This window comes from Hemitrygon akajei, chromosome 20 (genome assembly GCF_048418815.1).
Source record: "Hemitrygon akajei chromosome 20, sHemAka1.3, whole genome shotgun sequence".
Lineage (NCBI taxonomy): Eukaryota > Metazoa > Chordata > Chondrichthyes > Myliobatiformes > Dasyatidae > Hemitrygon > Hemitrygon akajei.
This window is the reverse complement of record NC_133143.1, coordinates 9,050,526-9,064,827: the sequence shown is the minus strand read 5'-3', so window position 1 is coordinate 9,064,827 and position 14,302 is coordinate 9,050,526. Positions and strand designations below refer to the sequence as shown.

The window sequence follows — 14,302 nt, the reverse complement described above, 5'->3', positions numbered from 1 at the left end:
CTGTACATTTACCGTCTGTTCATTCCCCTATCCCCAGCTCATTCACTACCTCCCAATTCTCCCCACTAAAGTCATTTATATTCCCAGCATGGCTGTTGCCCAGCTGATGTAGGAAAAGACTAGGCTGGTGGGTCTTACCCTGATTAGGTTCCAGTTCCACTTCAAGTGTCTCATCGGTAATCTCGACTTTTGGAACTCCGGTGTAGAACACAACATAGCCAGAGAGTTGGATCCTGAGGTTTTGTGTTGAGCTGCCATTGTTTCTGAGCTCCAGGTCAATATCGAAGTCGGTGCCCACTACAATGTTCTTAGCCACTTGCACATCCATCGAGATATCTGTTGGCATTTCAGTTACAACTTGCTCTTTCTTAATTCCATACTGGATGGCTGTGTCCTGGGTCAATCTCTCCTCTTGGCTACCTAGAGATGGGTAGGGAGGATGTGGTGGGAGGAAGAATGGAATAAAGTGAATTCTTTTCTTAAGGAATTAGAAGATGCCTAGGCCAATGTTTTTGTTAGCTCTAAGCCTCATAAAGGGAACCATCCAGTTGTACAAAGCATTGGTAGGGCTGCATCTGGATTATTGCATTCAGCTTTGAGAAAGGAGTGATGGCATTATGCCGCAAGCAGATTTTCAAGGATGTTGTCCGGAGAGAGGTTGAGCACCTTTTTCACTGGAGTACAGGAAAATGAGGAGAGTAGCAGAATGAATCTTATGGAGATGTATAAAATCATCTTACTGTGAGGGGCATCGATATAGTCAATGTGCACGGTTTGTTTCAGGGTTGAGAAATCAAGAGCTAGCTTCACGGTAAGAGGAGAGAGATGAATTAGAAACTTACAGAGCAATGGAGCAAGCTGCCAGAGGAAGTGTGAAGGAGGTACAGTACTTTAACAATATTTAAAAACTACCTGAACAGGGACATTAATAGGAAAGGTTTAGAGGAATGTGTGTCAAATGTGGGCAGATGAAGCTAGGTGAGATGGGATTCATGGTCAGCATGGACCAGTTAGACTGAAGGACCTTTTCCATGCTGACTTTATGTTAGAATGCCTGGTGTTGAATGGTGCTCCGTAGATCAGGTTGTGCAGCTTTCAGTCAGGTCATTTTGAGCTGTCCTGAACTGGGGAGAAACTTGCCCACCAGAATAAAAGTTTGCACTCAAATTCAAAATCGTGGTAAAATGATACAACAACTAGCATTCATATTGCACAGCTGACATAATAATCCAGAATGGTTTGCAAGAGAATTATCAAACAAATTTCGCAACCCGATGTGAGCGAAGTTGGGTTGAATTTATTGTCAAATGCACCAGTACATGGAAGAAAAATGAAAGTCTTCCTTGCAGCAACGTCACAGGCACATAGCATTAGAGAGACAACATCCACAAGACAAACATAAATTAAACATATATTATACAAGAATGCACGGAAACAAAGTCCATTGTATACAAAGTGATCACAGTGTTGTTCTACTGAGCTAGTGGTAAGGTTGCATGGTGATAGTGGGACTCCCTGAACATTCAGATCGTTTTTAATGAACAACTTAAAAGAGGAAAGTTGGGGAGGTTTGGGGAGAGTTGTATACCTATTAAATTGGGGTAGGACAGCTATGGGCTTAATGGCCAGGTTTCTCAAGATGAGCAAAAGGTTAGGAGCCTGACTGCTTTATCCTAGTTTCAGAGCTTGAAATCTCTGTCATCACGTATTTAATCAGGCAACAAGCCTGTCCCTGAAGTCACAACATAAAATATTTCTCCCCACAGTGAAATTCAACTTAAATTAAAAATTTATCACAGAGCAATTAAAAATGCATTAACCTGGAGCATTGAAAAGCTAAATCTGGATCGGTATTCTATTCTGGCATTAAGGCATTTTTAACAAATTGTGCATTTCATTTCTTCAATTATGCTTTCTAAAATCCTTTACTGTTTAACTAAATAACTTCAATATTCTCTTTTTTATCAGCTCTGTCTCTCATTCTTTTTTGTCTTTTTTTGTGTCTTCACTTTCTGTAAAAATATATTCACTTCACTTGCCACCCACATTCAGTGCCATATCCTTAATTTGGCATTTTCAGACCTTGCCTCCCTGCCACAGATCACAGAACTAATTACTTAGAAATGTAGTCAGTTTAAAGGAGTAGACAGACAGCTGCTTAGACCTGTGAGTTATTCTATACTGGTCTGACAGACTATCAGGGAACATCGAGTGGTCACCTGCCAGTTGGGCTCTTGCCCATCTGTCACTGGACGTTGGTACCCTGGGGAACACTCTGGACTTAAATTTGTGTCTTCAGAGTTGCAGCTGAGAAACTGAGGTGTAATGTTCAGCAGCTGGACCTCAAAGGGTACATGCACCCATTCAGCGGTCTTGATCTCACTTTCATCCGACCAATCAGCGACCTAGGCTGCTGAATGAATCACCAGCCTTCTGGCAAAGACCTTCCAAACATCAGGATACCTCACATGAATCTTGGGAAAGGAACAAAAGCAGTAGGGGGAATGGGAAGAAGGACTGGAGTGAAGTAGGAACTATTGGGGAAAGATGCTGGAGGTGATGGGTCTCAACTCAAAATATAACCATATAACAATTACAGCACAGAAACAGGCCATCTCGGTCTTTCTAGTCCATGCTGAACGCTTACTCTCATCCAATTCCACCCACCTGCACCCAGCCCATAACCCTCCATTCCCTTCTTGTCCATATACCTATCCAATTTTTTTAAAATGACAAAATCAAACCTGCCTCTACCACTTCTACTGGAAGCTCATTCCACACAGCTACCACTCTCTAAGTAAAGAAATTCCCCCTCATGTTACCCTTAAACTTTTGCCCCCTAACTCTCAACTCATGTCCTCTTGTTTGAATCTCCCCTACTCTCAATGGAAAAAGCCTATCCACGTCAACTTTATCTATCCCCCTCATAATTTTAAATACCTCTATCAAGTCTCCCCTCAACCTTCTATGCTCCAAAGAATAAAGACCTAACTTGTTCAACCGTTCTCTGTAGCTTAGGTGCTGAAACCCAGGTAACATTCTAGTAAATCTCCTCTGTACTCTCTCTATTTTGTTGCCATCTTTCCTATAATTCGGTGACCAGAACTGTACACAATACTCCAAATTTGGCCTCACCAATGCCTTGTACAATTTTAAAATTGCATCCCAATGCCTATACTCAATGCTCTGATTTATAAAGGCCAACATACCAAAAGCTTTCTTCACCACCCTATCCACATGAGATTCCACCTTCAGGGAACTATGCACCATTATTCCTAGATTGCTCTGTTCTACTGCATTCCTCAATGCCCTACCATTTACCATGTATGTCCTATTTGGATTATTCCTACCAAAATGTAGCACCTCACACTTATCAGCATTAGCACTAAACTCCATCAGTCAAAATATTGACTGTCCATTACCCTCCATAGGGGCTACATGACCCACTGAGCTCCTCTAGCATTGTTTGTGTTGCTGAGGGAATGAATACTGTCAATCATCATTATCCATTCCAGGACCTTTTATAATCCGGCAAATCAGATGCATTATCATTGGATTCTAAAAATTCCCATTTTATCCCAGAATAATAATACATTTGGTTTTCCACTTGCTTCCTTTTCTGGACTGCAGGCTGTTGTGGTTCTGTACAATAGTTGGTTGTTCACTCTTTATGTAACAAATAGTTAAGGCTCAATTGTGTTGTACAGTTGGCCCTCCTTATCCACGGGGGATTGGTTCCGGGACCCCCCGTGGATACCAAAAAACATGGATGCTCAAGTCCCTTATATAAAATGGTGTAGTATTTGCACGTAACCTACACACATCCTCCCGTATACTTTAAATCATCTCTAGATTATTTATAATACCTAATACAATGTAAATAGCTGTTATACTGTATTGTTTAGGGAATAATGACATGAAAAAAGTCTGTACATATTCAGTACAGACGCAACCATCGTAGCTCTTCTGTGATCACTGATGCTGCCTCGGCTTCAGCCGATCTCAATTCTCCTGTGATCTTTAAGTTCTTGAGGCTGTAGTGCTTTAACATAGCTAGCCAGCTGTCCCTTACTAGCCTTAAACTCCATCCTCTTGCTCACAACACAAGGAGCAAACGAACGAGACACGAGGCGAACAATGCTCAAACAACAAGTGCTGGAGAGAGAACTTCCGGGCTCTCCTGCTCCACAGTTGGTCAAATCCAGGCATGCAGAACCCACGGATAAGAAGGGCTGACTCTAATTCCTATTACTGTGACAGATTAGTGCAGAAGAACCTATTTTACATTTCGGAATTGAAGGTTAAAAATCTATCATTAATGTCAACAATGGGAAAAATAAAATTTTAGCTATATCAATCCACGTCAATAAGCAACATTAAGGGTAGAAAAGAGATGTGAAGGGGACTCAGCGTGATTAAACTGATGCAAGCTGGAACATATGATTATTGTTTCTTTCCTTCTTGCTCTGTGTAGATGAAGTGGACACGTTCAGATTCAAGGCACTTCCTGCAGTGACGAGGGTGGGGCCAGCAGGATCAGAACTCATTACTCTTTAACCAAGCTACTTCAGAGATTTGAACCATATCAACCAGAACCATGAGTTAAGGGAGTAAATCTGTTTCCCCTCTATTCTAGAGACATATTCCGGCCATATCCATAAAATTATAAAGCAAGAGATTTCAAGCCCAGAAAGTTCCCCAAGTTCCAAAGCCCGATGATAGGTGGGCAACAGATACCCTCCCTTAAAACTTTGCTGGGAAGGTTTTCCAATCAGAAATGTGATGAAGATTTATCATTGTAGATATGGGCTAAGACGTTTAATGGGATAGATCAGCACCAGGAAGAGAAGAAATTCCAGAACAACGAAGACATGCATTTCTATGGACATCCTCACATCCTAGGGCACCTTACTACTAAACAAATAATTCTGATGTGCTGTAATATTGGATCCTTAACTGCACACTAACAGCAAAGTGATAATGATCAGAAAGATGTGTTTGTGATTTGATTGAGGTATGATTATTAACAGAGCCTTGGGAGAATTGCCTTCTTAGCGTAGGCCATTCAAGTGCACAGACATGACTTTGCTTTAGGAAAGCTCGAGTCTCTGGGCTTGAACGCAAGACCTCCTTAAGCATGGGTGAGAGAACTATCCATTAGATCAGGGTGATATATGAATGTAGGCAAGAAAGCATTGTGATGCAGTGAATAGCAATGTTTGAAATCACTGAATTATTTTCCTGAAATTATAATAGGAAGAAGGGTTGGCTAAACCTTCCTGAACAGCAAAGTTTCCGTGCCATTGTAAGGAACAAAGTACTAAGACTATTCCTGTCCTATCATAAACAACAACTTATTTTATATAGCAGTTTTGATCTGGCAGAGGTGAGAGGCTGCATGAAGCGCATCAGGCTTTGTCTGGCATACACCATGCAGCGGCATCTCTAAGCACCAGGTAGTCAAAGACACAGCTACCATTTATGGAACGACTAAATGTGGGGATCTCAGGAGGCCAGAACTGGAAAGCTGCAGAATTGCAGGGTTGTTGGGTCCATAGACAGACAGGGAAGGGTGAGTCTATGCCAGGATCTGAAAATAAGGATGAAAATTTTAAAATTAGAGGTTGCATAGATCAAACCTAAGGCTGAGAAATGCACAAGACTTAGTACAAGTTAGGACATGCAGAGACAAGAGCTTAGATGACAGTCAAGTTTATGGAGAGGGCAGTGTTGGAGACCATTCCAGAGTACCTTGGAATCCAATGGTGACAAAGGTACCGATAAAGTGAATGGATTCAAGTTTAATGATGTTTGTGTATTGCAGGTATATGTAAAAAATCAGATTAAAGTACCATTGGGATGACAAATTTGATCACAGTTCTAATCTGCAGTTTGATTCGTCGGTAGAGGACTTCAACAAGAAATGGCTTACTCTGGCAAAAGTTGATGGCTTTGTGGAGAGAACTCCGGAGTGAGGGAAGCTGAGGTTGAACCTCTGGAAGTTCATAAAATTATGGGGACCATAGATAGGGAAGTTACTCATAGTCATTTTCCCATGCTAGAATTCACAGATCTAAGGTAGGTTGGGAGATGTTTAAAGGGGATCTGAGGGTCAATTTTTTCATATGGAGGTGCTGATGAAGTGGAGAGGTGGTAAAGTTGAAGCTGCAATATTTAAAAGACATTAGGCAAGTTCATGAATAAGAGGAGTTTAGAGGATCTAAGCTAAACACAAGCAAAAGGGATTAGTTTAGACCGGTATCTTGGTCGGCATTGATGATTTGACCTGAAGGGCCTGTTTCTGTACTGTATAATTCTATAGATCTCTCTGTGGTATAAAGCAGCAAGTACACTTTTTATGGCAATGTATCTTTTCAGTTCTCAGAACTGACTTTTAGGGCAATGTTTTGTTAATCCCAGTCGCAATTGAAGTGTTCTTTGGGCCTCACTCTGTGACGTTGCATAACTACAGTGTTTTCACACTCTCTCTTTACTGGGGCTCTCAAGGATAGCAGACTGCTATTTATTGAATGCAAAAGTGGAATGTCCTGCCACACAGTCTCTCAAAGTTACATTTTAGAAATGAAATATTCACAGACTAGAAATTTCAAAGTGGCATTAATGTTGCATGGAATAAAAAATAATGCACATTTAAATTTAACCCGAAGTTGTGAAAATGTCTACTTAAAAACTTCAATATCTTTGGAAAACTCATCACATGACCCTGTCCCCTCAATGTGATCAAACTTCTGATTGGATTTCTGCTTCAAAGCATTCTCCTGAAGTTGTGCAATATCCCCCTATAGTGGTTCTGGGACCATGGTGTATATCCTTGACTAATTGGATTGAAGCACCCTAATGGATACCTACACACAGAAGAACAGTTGGGTGGGTGTGGGAAAGAGAGATGATAATCCTTACAATCTCAAATCCAATCCCACCAAAGAACAACCAAAGCAGTTTTGAGTTGAATGGCCAATGGATGGGGAAACTTATCCACTTGAGTAGACAGTACAGCCTTAATAAGGAAGGGATTTCACCTTCTGCACTGTAGATGAAAGGCTGGCTTCAAGAAACCAGGTAACTGAAGGTAGGGAAAGAACTTTAGGTCAAGAAAATGTAGTTTTTTAGATCAGGGTAGGGGATGAGGGTGTTTCTCCACCTGGTTCTCCATAGAGATCTGCCTTCCTTCCTACATTCTGTTTCTCTTCCACTTGGCCAACTTCCATTTCTTCATCACATAATGTTTATGCCAGTTCATTGAACCATCTGCTTATCATCATCATCATCATCCTGCAGAGGTAATCTGTCAACCATGCATTTGTGAAGACAAAACTCTTGCCTGTCCCAAGACTAGACCAGAATCTCAACTCCATTCCCCTGTGTGCTGGGGAGTCCAGATCCAGGAATGAGAGTGATACAGGAGTGTTCACTTAACAAAAGAGCAAATGAAAGAAAGATGGGTTTAAGATTAAGAGATAATAGAGAACAAATTTTTTAAGTCATTAAAATCTGCAGAAACACAATTCCATACTTGTGAAATTTAATTTTCCGGGCTGGAGAGGTTGCTGGCATTAATTACCATGCTGTTAAAAATTCACTGATGCTGGAATGGACAAGCATGAGATTTTCCAATGTTTATGCAGTTTATCTTTCCTACAAGTCTATTATTTTCACCAGAAAATCAGTGGTGGTAAATAAAATGCAGCAGAAACTAATTAAAACCTTGTTTTGGACAGCACTGAACTGATAATAAAACATTTGAAGAGGAAGGAGTGACTAATGAGGACTGGATCGGAGCCGCGTGTAGAGTGTGTAGGATGACTCTCTGCCCTTCTCCGCCCCTGCACCTTGTTAACTCCTTGTCTGCTTGTCGTCAAATATATTACATTACTCTATATTTAAAGCCCTCCGAGAGGACCATAACCTTGCCACGGTTTGGAGGCTTGCGTGCCTCAATGACCCGGAGAGCCATGCTGGCTGGAGTCAGGGCTTTACGCTTTGGCTCTTGGTAGGGTCACCCATGCCAAACAGCTCAAAGGGTAGAGGACAGGCTGAGTGGTCCACTGGTCCTCCGGGTTTAGGGGTTCATCTCAGGGCTAAAGACCCTCACTGGTAAAACAAAATTGTTACGGAAACAGCAATGTAGAATCCTTCTACATCTGAGTGTGACAGTATTCCTGAGCCTCCACCCAGTACTTGCATGACTGAAAGTAGGGAAACCGAGAGGAAGCTACTGACATGGTGAAGGAAGCCCTGAACACCGCTAGAGATGGAGGACCTTCATTGCTGCCCTAAACATCACTGGCTTAACAGGCAGTAGGTAAGTATATTTAAATAATTTATTAACTTCAAATCGCCTCCAAGGTTGGGCCTATCTTACCTTCTGGATATTTATACTGATCTGTGATATCATTCCTCATATCAGACCCAACTTCCTTGGTCAGAATCAACTTGCCAACTTCATCAGTCTTTACGTTTCCTTTAATCAGGGAACCATCCTGCTGTTGGGTCCAATATATAACATCACTGTTTACCTTAAAGAAGAAAATCAAAATTAGTTTACGTAAAAGAGCTGAAAAATGACCTATATTGTGCCAAGGGTCCACCACAAGGGATGTTGTTGTAATGTTCTCTAGAAATACAAGTTACTCTTTCTTTAGCAACATGCAAATAGCTGGAGAAACTCAGCTATTTTATGTTTTTATGGGGGGAAATTGACAGGTGACAATTTGGGTTACAAAATATAACACAGTAAAGAAACAGGAACAGGCCCTTCAGCCCACAATGTTGTGCTGAACTAATTAAACTATTGACACCTATTCCCTTCTGTCTCCACATAATCTACATCCCTCCATTCTCTACCTATTCATGTCTCCAAGGGTTTCATAAGATCTTAAGATATAGAGCAGAATTAGGCCATTTGGCCCATGAGTCTGCTCTGCCATTTCATCATGGCTGATCCAATTTTCCTCTCAGCCCCAATCTCCTGTCTTCTCCCCATAATTCCTTCATGCCTTGTCCAGTCAAGCATCTATCAACCTTTGCCTTAACTATACATATAGACTTGGTCTCCACAGCTGCCTGTGGAAAAGAATTCCCCAGAGTCACTACTCTCTGGCTAATGGAGTTCCTCTTCATCTCAGTTCTGAAAAGGACGCCACTCTATTCTGAGGCTGTGTCCTCTGGTCTTAGACTCTCCCACCATAGGAAACATCCTCTCCACATCTATTCCATTCACCATGCGATAGGTTTCAATGAGGTCACCCCTCATTCTTCTTAAATCTACTGAGTACAAGCCCAACGCAATCAAACGTTCTTCATGTGACAAGCCATTCAATCCTGGAATCATTTTCATGAACCTCCTTTGAACCCTCTTCAGTTTCAGCACATCCTTTCTAAGACAACGGGTCCAAAACTGCTCACAATTCTCCAAATGAGGCATTATCAGTGTTCTATAAAGTCTCAACATTACATCCTTGCTTTTGTACTCTAGTCTTATTGAAATGAAAGTTAACATCACGTTTACCTTCCTTATCACAGGCTCAATCTGCAAATTAACCTTTAGGGAATCCTGCACAAGGACTCCCAAGACCCTTTGCACCTCAGTTTTTTGTATTTTCTCTCCATTTAGAAAATACTCAACCCTTTCATTTCTTCTACCAAACTGCATGACCTTACACTTCCCGACACTGTATTGCATTTGTCATTTACACTTCCCGACACTGTATTACATTTGTCATTTATTTGCTCCTAATCTAAGGCCTTCTGTAGCCTCTCTATTTCCTGAAAACTACCTGCCCCTCCACCTATCTTCAGATCATCTGCAAAACTTGCAAAAAACCCATCAATTCCATCTTCTAAATCATTGACATATAACGTAAAAGGAATTGGTCCCAACGCAGACCCCTGTCTGTGGAATTCCAACAGATTTCTCAGGCAGGGTGTTTCCTTGACCTCAGTCTATGTTGTCATGTGCCTCCAAGTACCCTGAGATCTCATCCTTCATAATCAACTCCAACATCTTCCCAACCACCGAGGTCAGACCAGCTGGCCTATAGCTTCTTTTCTTCTGCCCCTCTTCCTCCTTGAAGACTGGAGTGACATTTGCAATTTTCCATCTTCTAGAAACATTCCAGAATCTAGTGATACTTGAAAGATCATTACTAATACCTCCACAATCTCTTCAGCCACCTCTTTCAGAACCCTGGGGTGTACACCATCTGGTCCAGGTGGCTTATCTGTCTTTGGACCTTTCAGTTTCCCAAGAACCTTCTCCCTAGTAATGGCAACTTCACACACTTCATGCCCTTTGACTCCTGGAACTTCCACCATAATGCTAATGTTTTCCACAGTGAAAACTAAAGCAAAACACTTATTCAGTTCTTCTGCCATTTCCTCGTCCTCCATTACTACCTCGCCAGCATCATTTTCCTGCACTTCAATATTCACTCTTGCCTCTCTTTTACACTCTCTGTATCTGAAGAAACATTTGGTATCCTCTTTAGTATTACTGGCCAGCTTACTGTCCTATTCCATCTTTACCTTCTTAATCACTTTTTTATTTGACTTCTGTTGGATTTTAAAATCTTCCCAATCCTCTAACTTCCCACTAATTTTTGCTATATTATATGCCCTCTCTTTGGCTTTGACTTCTCTTCTTAGCTTTGGTTGTGTCATCTTTCCTTAAGAATACTTCTTTCTCTTTGGAATGTATATACCCTGTGCCTTCTGAATTGCTTCCAGAAATTACATACGTTGTTGCTCTGCTGTCATACCTGTGAGAGTTCTTTTCCAATCAATTCTATCAACTCCTCTCTCATGCCTCTGTAGTTGCCTTTACTCCACTGTAATACTCATACACTTGTCTTTAGCTTCTCTTTCTCACATTTCAGAGTGAATTCAATCATATCGTGATCACTTTCTCCAAGGGTTCTTTTACCTTAAGCTCGCTAATCAACTCCGGTTCATTTCAACACACCCAATCTGGAATAACCGATCCCCTATGGCAGGGGTGGCCAACCTATGGTGCATGCGCCAGAAGTGGCGCATTTCACCCCAGTGAAAAGAATAAAGAAGTAAGCCTACTCATGCAAAAAATATTAACCAAAAACCGATTTGTAGAAAAAAAATCTGTAACAGGAATTCAAGTAGCTTAGAGCTAGAAATGGGTTTTACTGAGAATAAATCTAAAGCTTAGCAATTATTTTTGGTGATTTTATTATTTATTTATTATTACGTCTTTTGGTGAATGTTATCTTTTTTCATGTTAATCAGTTTTCATGTTTATCTTGTTTTTATATTAAATCAATATACCATGTAAAAATGCTAAATATGCCTATATTGACATATTTTTACAAGAATTGAATGGGGGTACAAGAGCTGTATGATGCATCTGAACTCGTGCGTGAAAAATTGATGCATGGAATGTAAGAGGTTGGCCACCCCTGCCCTATGGGCTCAACCATGAGCTGCTCTAAAAAGCCATCTCATAGGCACTCTAGAAACTCCCCCTCCTGGAATCCAGCAACAACCTGGTTTTCCCAATCTCCTTCCATATTGAAGTCCCTCATAACTACTATAACACTTCCCTTTTGGCATGCATTTTCTATCTCCCACTGTGATTTGTAGACCACATCCTTACTACTGTTCGGGAGAGGTCTGTATACAACTCCCCTCAGGGTCTTTTTACCCTTACAGTTCCTTAGCTCTATCCACAATGATTCAACACCCTCTGAGCCTATGCCACCTCTTTCAAATGATTTGATTTCATTTTTCACCAACAGAGCAATGCCGACCCCCTGCCTTCCTGCCTGTCTTTTAAATACAATGTGTATCCTTAAACATTAAGCTCCCAGCTATAATCTTCTTCCACCATGATTCAGTGATGGCTACAATATCATACCTGCCAACCTGCAACTGTGCTGCAAGTTCATCTATATTATTCCGTATACTTTGCGCATTCAAATATAACAGCTTCAGTCCTGTATTTACTCTTTTCCATTTTGTTTGCCTGTTACGTTGCAGCTCATCCTGTTGACTGCAATTTTGCCCCATCAACAGCCTCTCCTCACTACACATTGCCTCTGTTTGTAAACCAGCTACCTCATCTTCAGCACTATCATCCACCTTTCCTACAATTCTTATTGCATCAGCCTCTGCCATTGCCCCTGGCTGCATATTCTAGGCACCCACAACTTTCTGTGTGAAAAAACTTGCTCTGTGATTTCCTTTAAACTTTCTTCTGCTCATCCTAGATGCACATCCTAAAGTATTAGATATTTCACCCTTGGATAAAGATATTTGCTGGCTATTCCAACTATGCCTCTTCTAACTTTATATACTTCTATGTTTTGCACCTTGGGCCCAGAGGAGTGATGATTCATTTAGTTGTATACACGTTTATGAGTTAATGACAATAAACTTGAACTTGAAATCCAAATAAAGAATCCAGATGAAGGGTCTTGATCCAAAATGTCAAATAGACAATAGACAATAGACAATATGTCCAGTATCCTCTGTGTTGCTCCAGACTTCAGTATTTTTTGTGTTCCTTTTGTTTCATTTCTCTAACTTGCTTTCTATTAATAAATGTGATGTACATATTTAATCAAAAATTGAGTATTTAGAGCTGCAGATGACAGAAATCTAAAACTGGAGAGGAGTCACGGACTTGAAACATTAACTGTTTCTTCATCTACAGCTGCTGCCTGATCTGCTGAGCATTTGCAACACGTTTGCTTTTTATTACACAATCTTAAAGGGAAACTCAAATAAATCAGCTTCAGTGTTCAATGGTTCAATTTAATATCAGAGAACGTATATAGGATACAACCTGAAATTCTTACTCTTCACAGATATCCATGAAACAGAGAGAAAAAAAACAAAGAATGAATGACATTAGAACCCCAAAGCCCCCAACCCCTCCCACACACAAGCAGCAACAAAGAATCAACCTTTCCTGTACCCCTCCACCCACTGGAGGTGTATAGGGACTGGACAGCCATAGTGAAAGTAAGATGATCTGGGCCAGGGAACTTGAAATCATTGAAAAGACTAAGAGCATATGAAGTGTCCCGGATGAAGGTCGGAAGAGACTGAAGCTCGACTCAGTTTGATCCCCCAGTTTAGTCCCTTCCTACCTACATCTGTGACACTTCACACCTCCATACCCCACCAGGAAGGCCTCAAGCTCCCTGGTTCTTTCAGGACACCAGACCCAACCAGTTCCCCTCCACCACCACTCTCCTCCGTCTGGCGGAATGTCCTCACTCTCAATAATTTCTCCTTTGGCTCCTCCCACTTCTTTTAGACAAAAGGTGTAGCCATGGGCATTCGCATGGTTCCCAGCTGTGTCTGTGTGGAACAGTCTATGTTGCAAGCCTACACTGGTATCACTCCTGAACTCTTCCTATGCTGCATTGGTGCCTCTTCCTGCACCCATGCGGAGCTTGTGGACCTCAACAGCTTTGCCTCCAACTTCCACCCTGCCCTCAAATTTATCTGATCTATTTCTGACACCTCCCTCCCCTTTCTCGATCTCTCTGTCTCTGTCTCTGGAGACGACTTAGCTACTGACGTCTATGACTCTCACAGCTCTCTGGACAATACCTCCTCCCACCATATTACTTGTAAAAACGCCATCCCTTTTCTCAATTCCTCCATCTCTGCCACATCCACTCTCAGGATAAGATCATAAGAGACAAGAGCAGAGTGAGGCCATTCAGTCCATCGAGTCTGCTCTGCCATCCCACCATGGCTGATCCTGGATCCCACTCAACCCCATACACCTGCCTTCTTGCCACATCCTTTGATGCCATGACCGATCAGGAAACGATCAACGTCCGCCTTAAATATACACACGGACTTGGCCTTGTTTGCAGTCTGTGGCAGAGCATTCCACAGATTTACTACTCTCTGGCCAAAAAAATTTCTTCTTTTCTCTCTTTTAAAGCACCGCCCCTCAATTTTGAGGCTGTGCCCTCTAGTTCTGGATACCCCCACCACAGGAAACATCCTCTCCACATCCACCCTATCTAGTCCTTTCAACACTTAGTAGGATTCAATGTGATCCCCACGACTTCTTCTAAATTCCAGTGAGTACAGGCCCAAAGCCGTCAAACACTCCTCATACATTAACCCCTTCATTCCCAGAATCATCCTCATGAGCCTCCTCTGGACTCTCTCCAATGACAACACATCCTTTCAGAGATATGGGGCCCAAAACTATTAACAATACTCCAAGTGCAGCCTGACTAGTGTCTTATAAAGGCTCAGCATTATCTCCTTGCTTTTATATTCT

The 14,302-nt window shown here is 41.6% G+C and overlaps 1 protein-coding gene across 2 annotated transcripts in view; it reads right to left on the bottom strand.

The window, feature by feature from the left end:
• LOC140742205 (coagulation factor XIII A chain-like) overlaps nt 1-14,302 on the bottom strand; it is a 218,025-nt gene that overhangs the window by 17,589 nt on the left and 186,134 nt on the right. For both annotated transcript variants that reach the window (XM_073073026.1, XM_073073025.1), the window contains exons 11-12: nt 8,384-8,537; nt 139-420 (exon numbers count right to left, since the gene is read on the bottom strand). In XM_073073026.1, the coding sequence (XP_072929127.1) occupies nt 139-420; nt 8,384-8,537 (436 nt within the window). The remainder of the gene's footprint in view (nt 1-138; nt 421-8,383; nt 8,538-14,302) is intronic.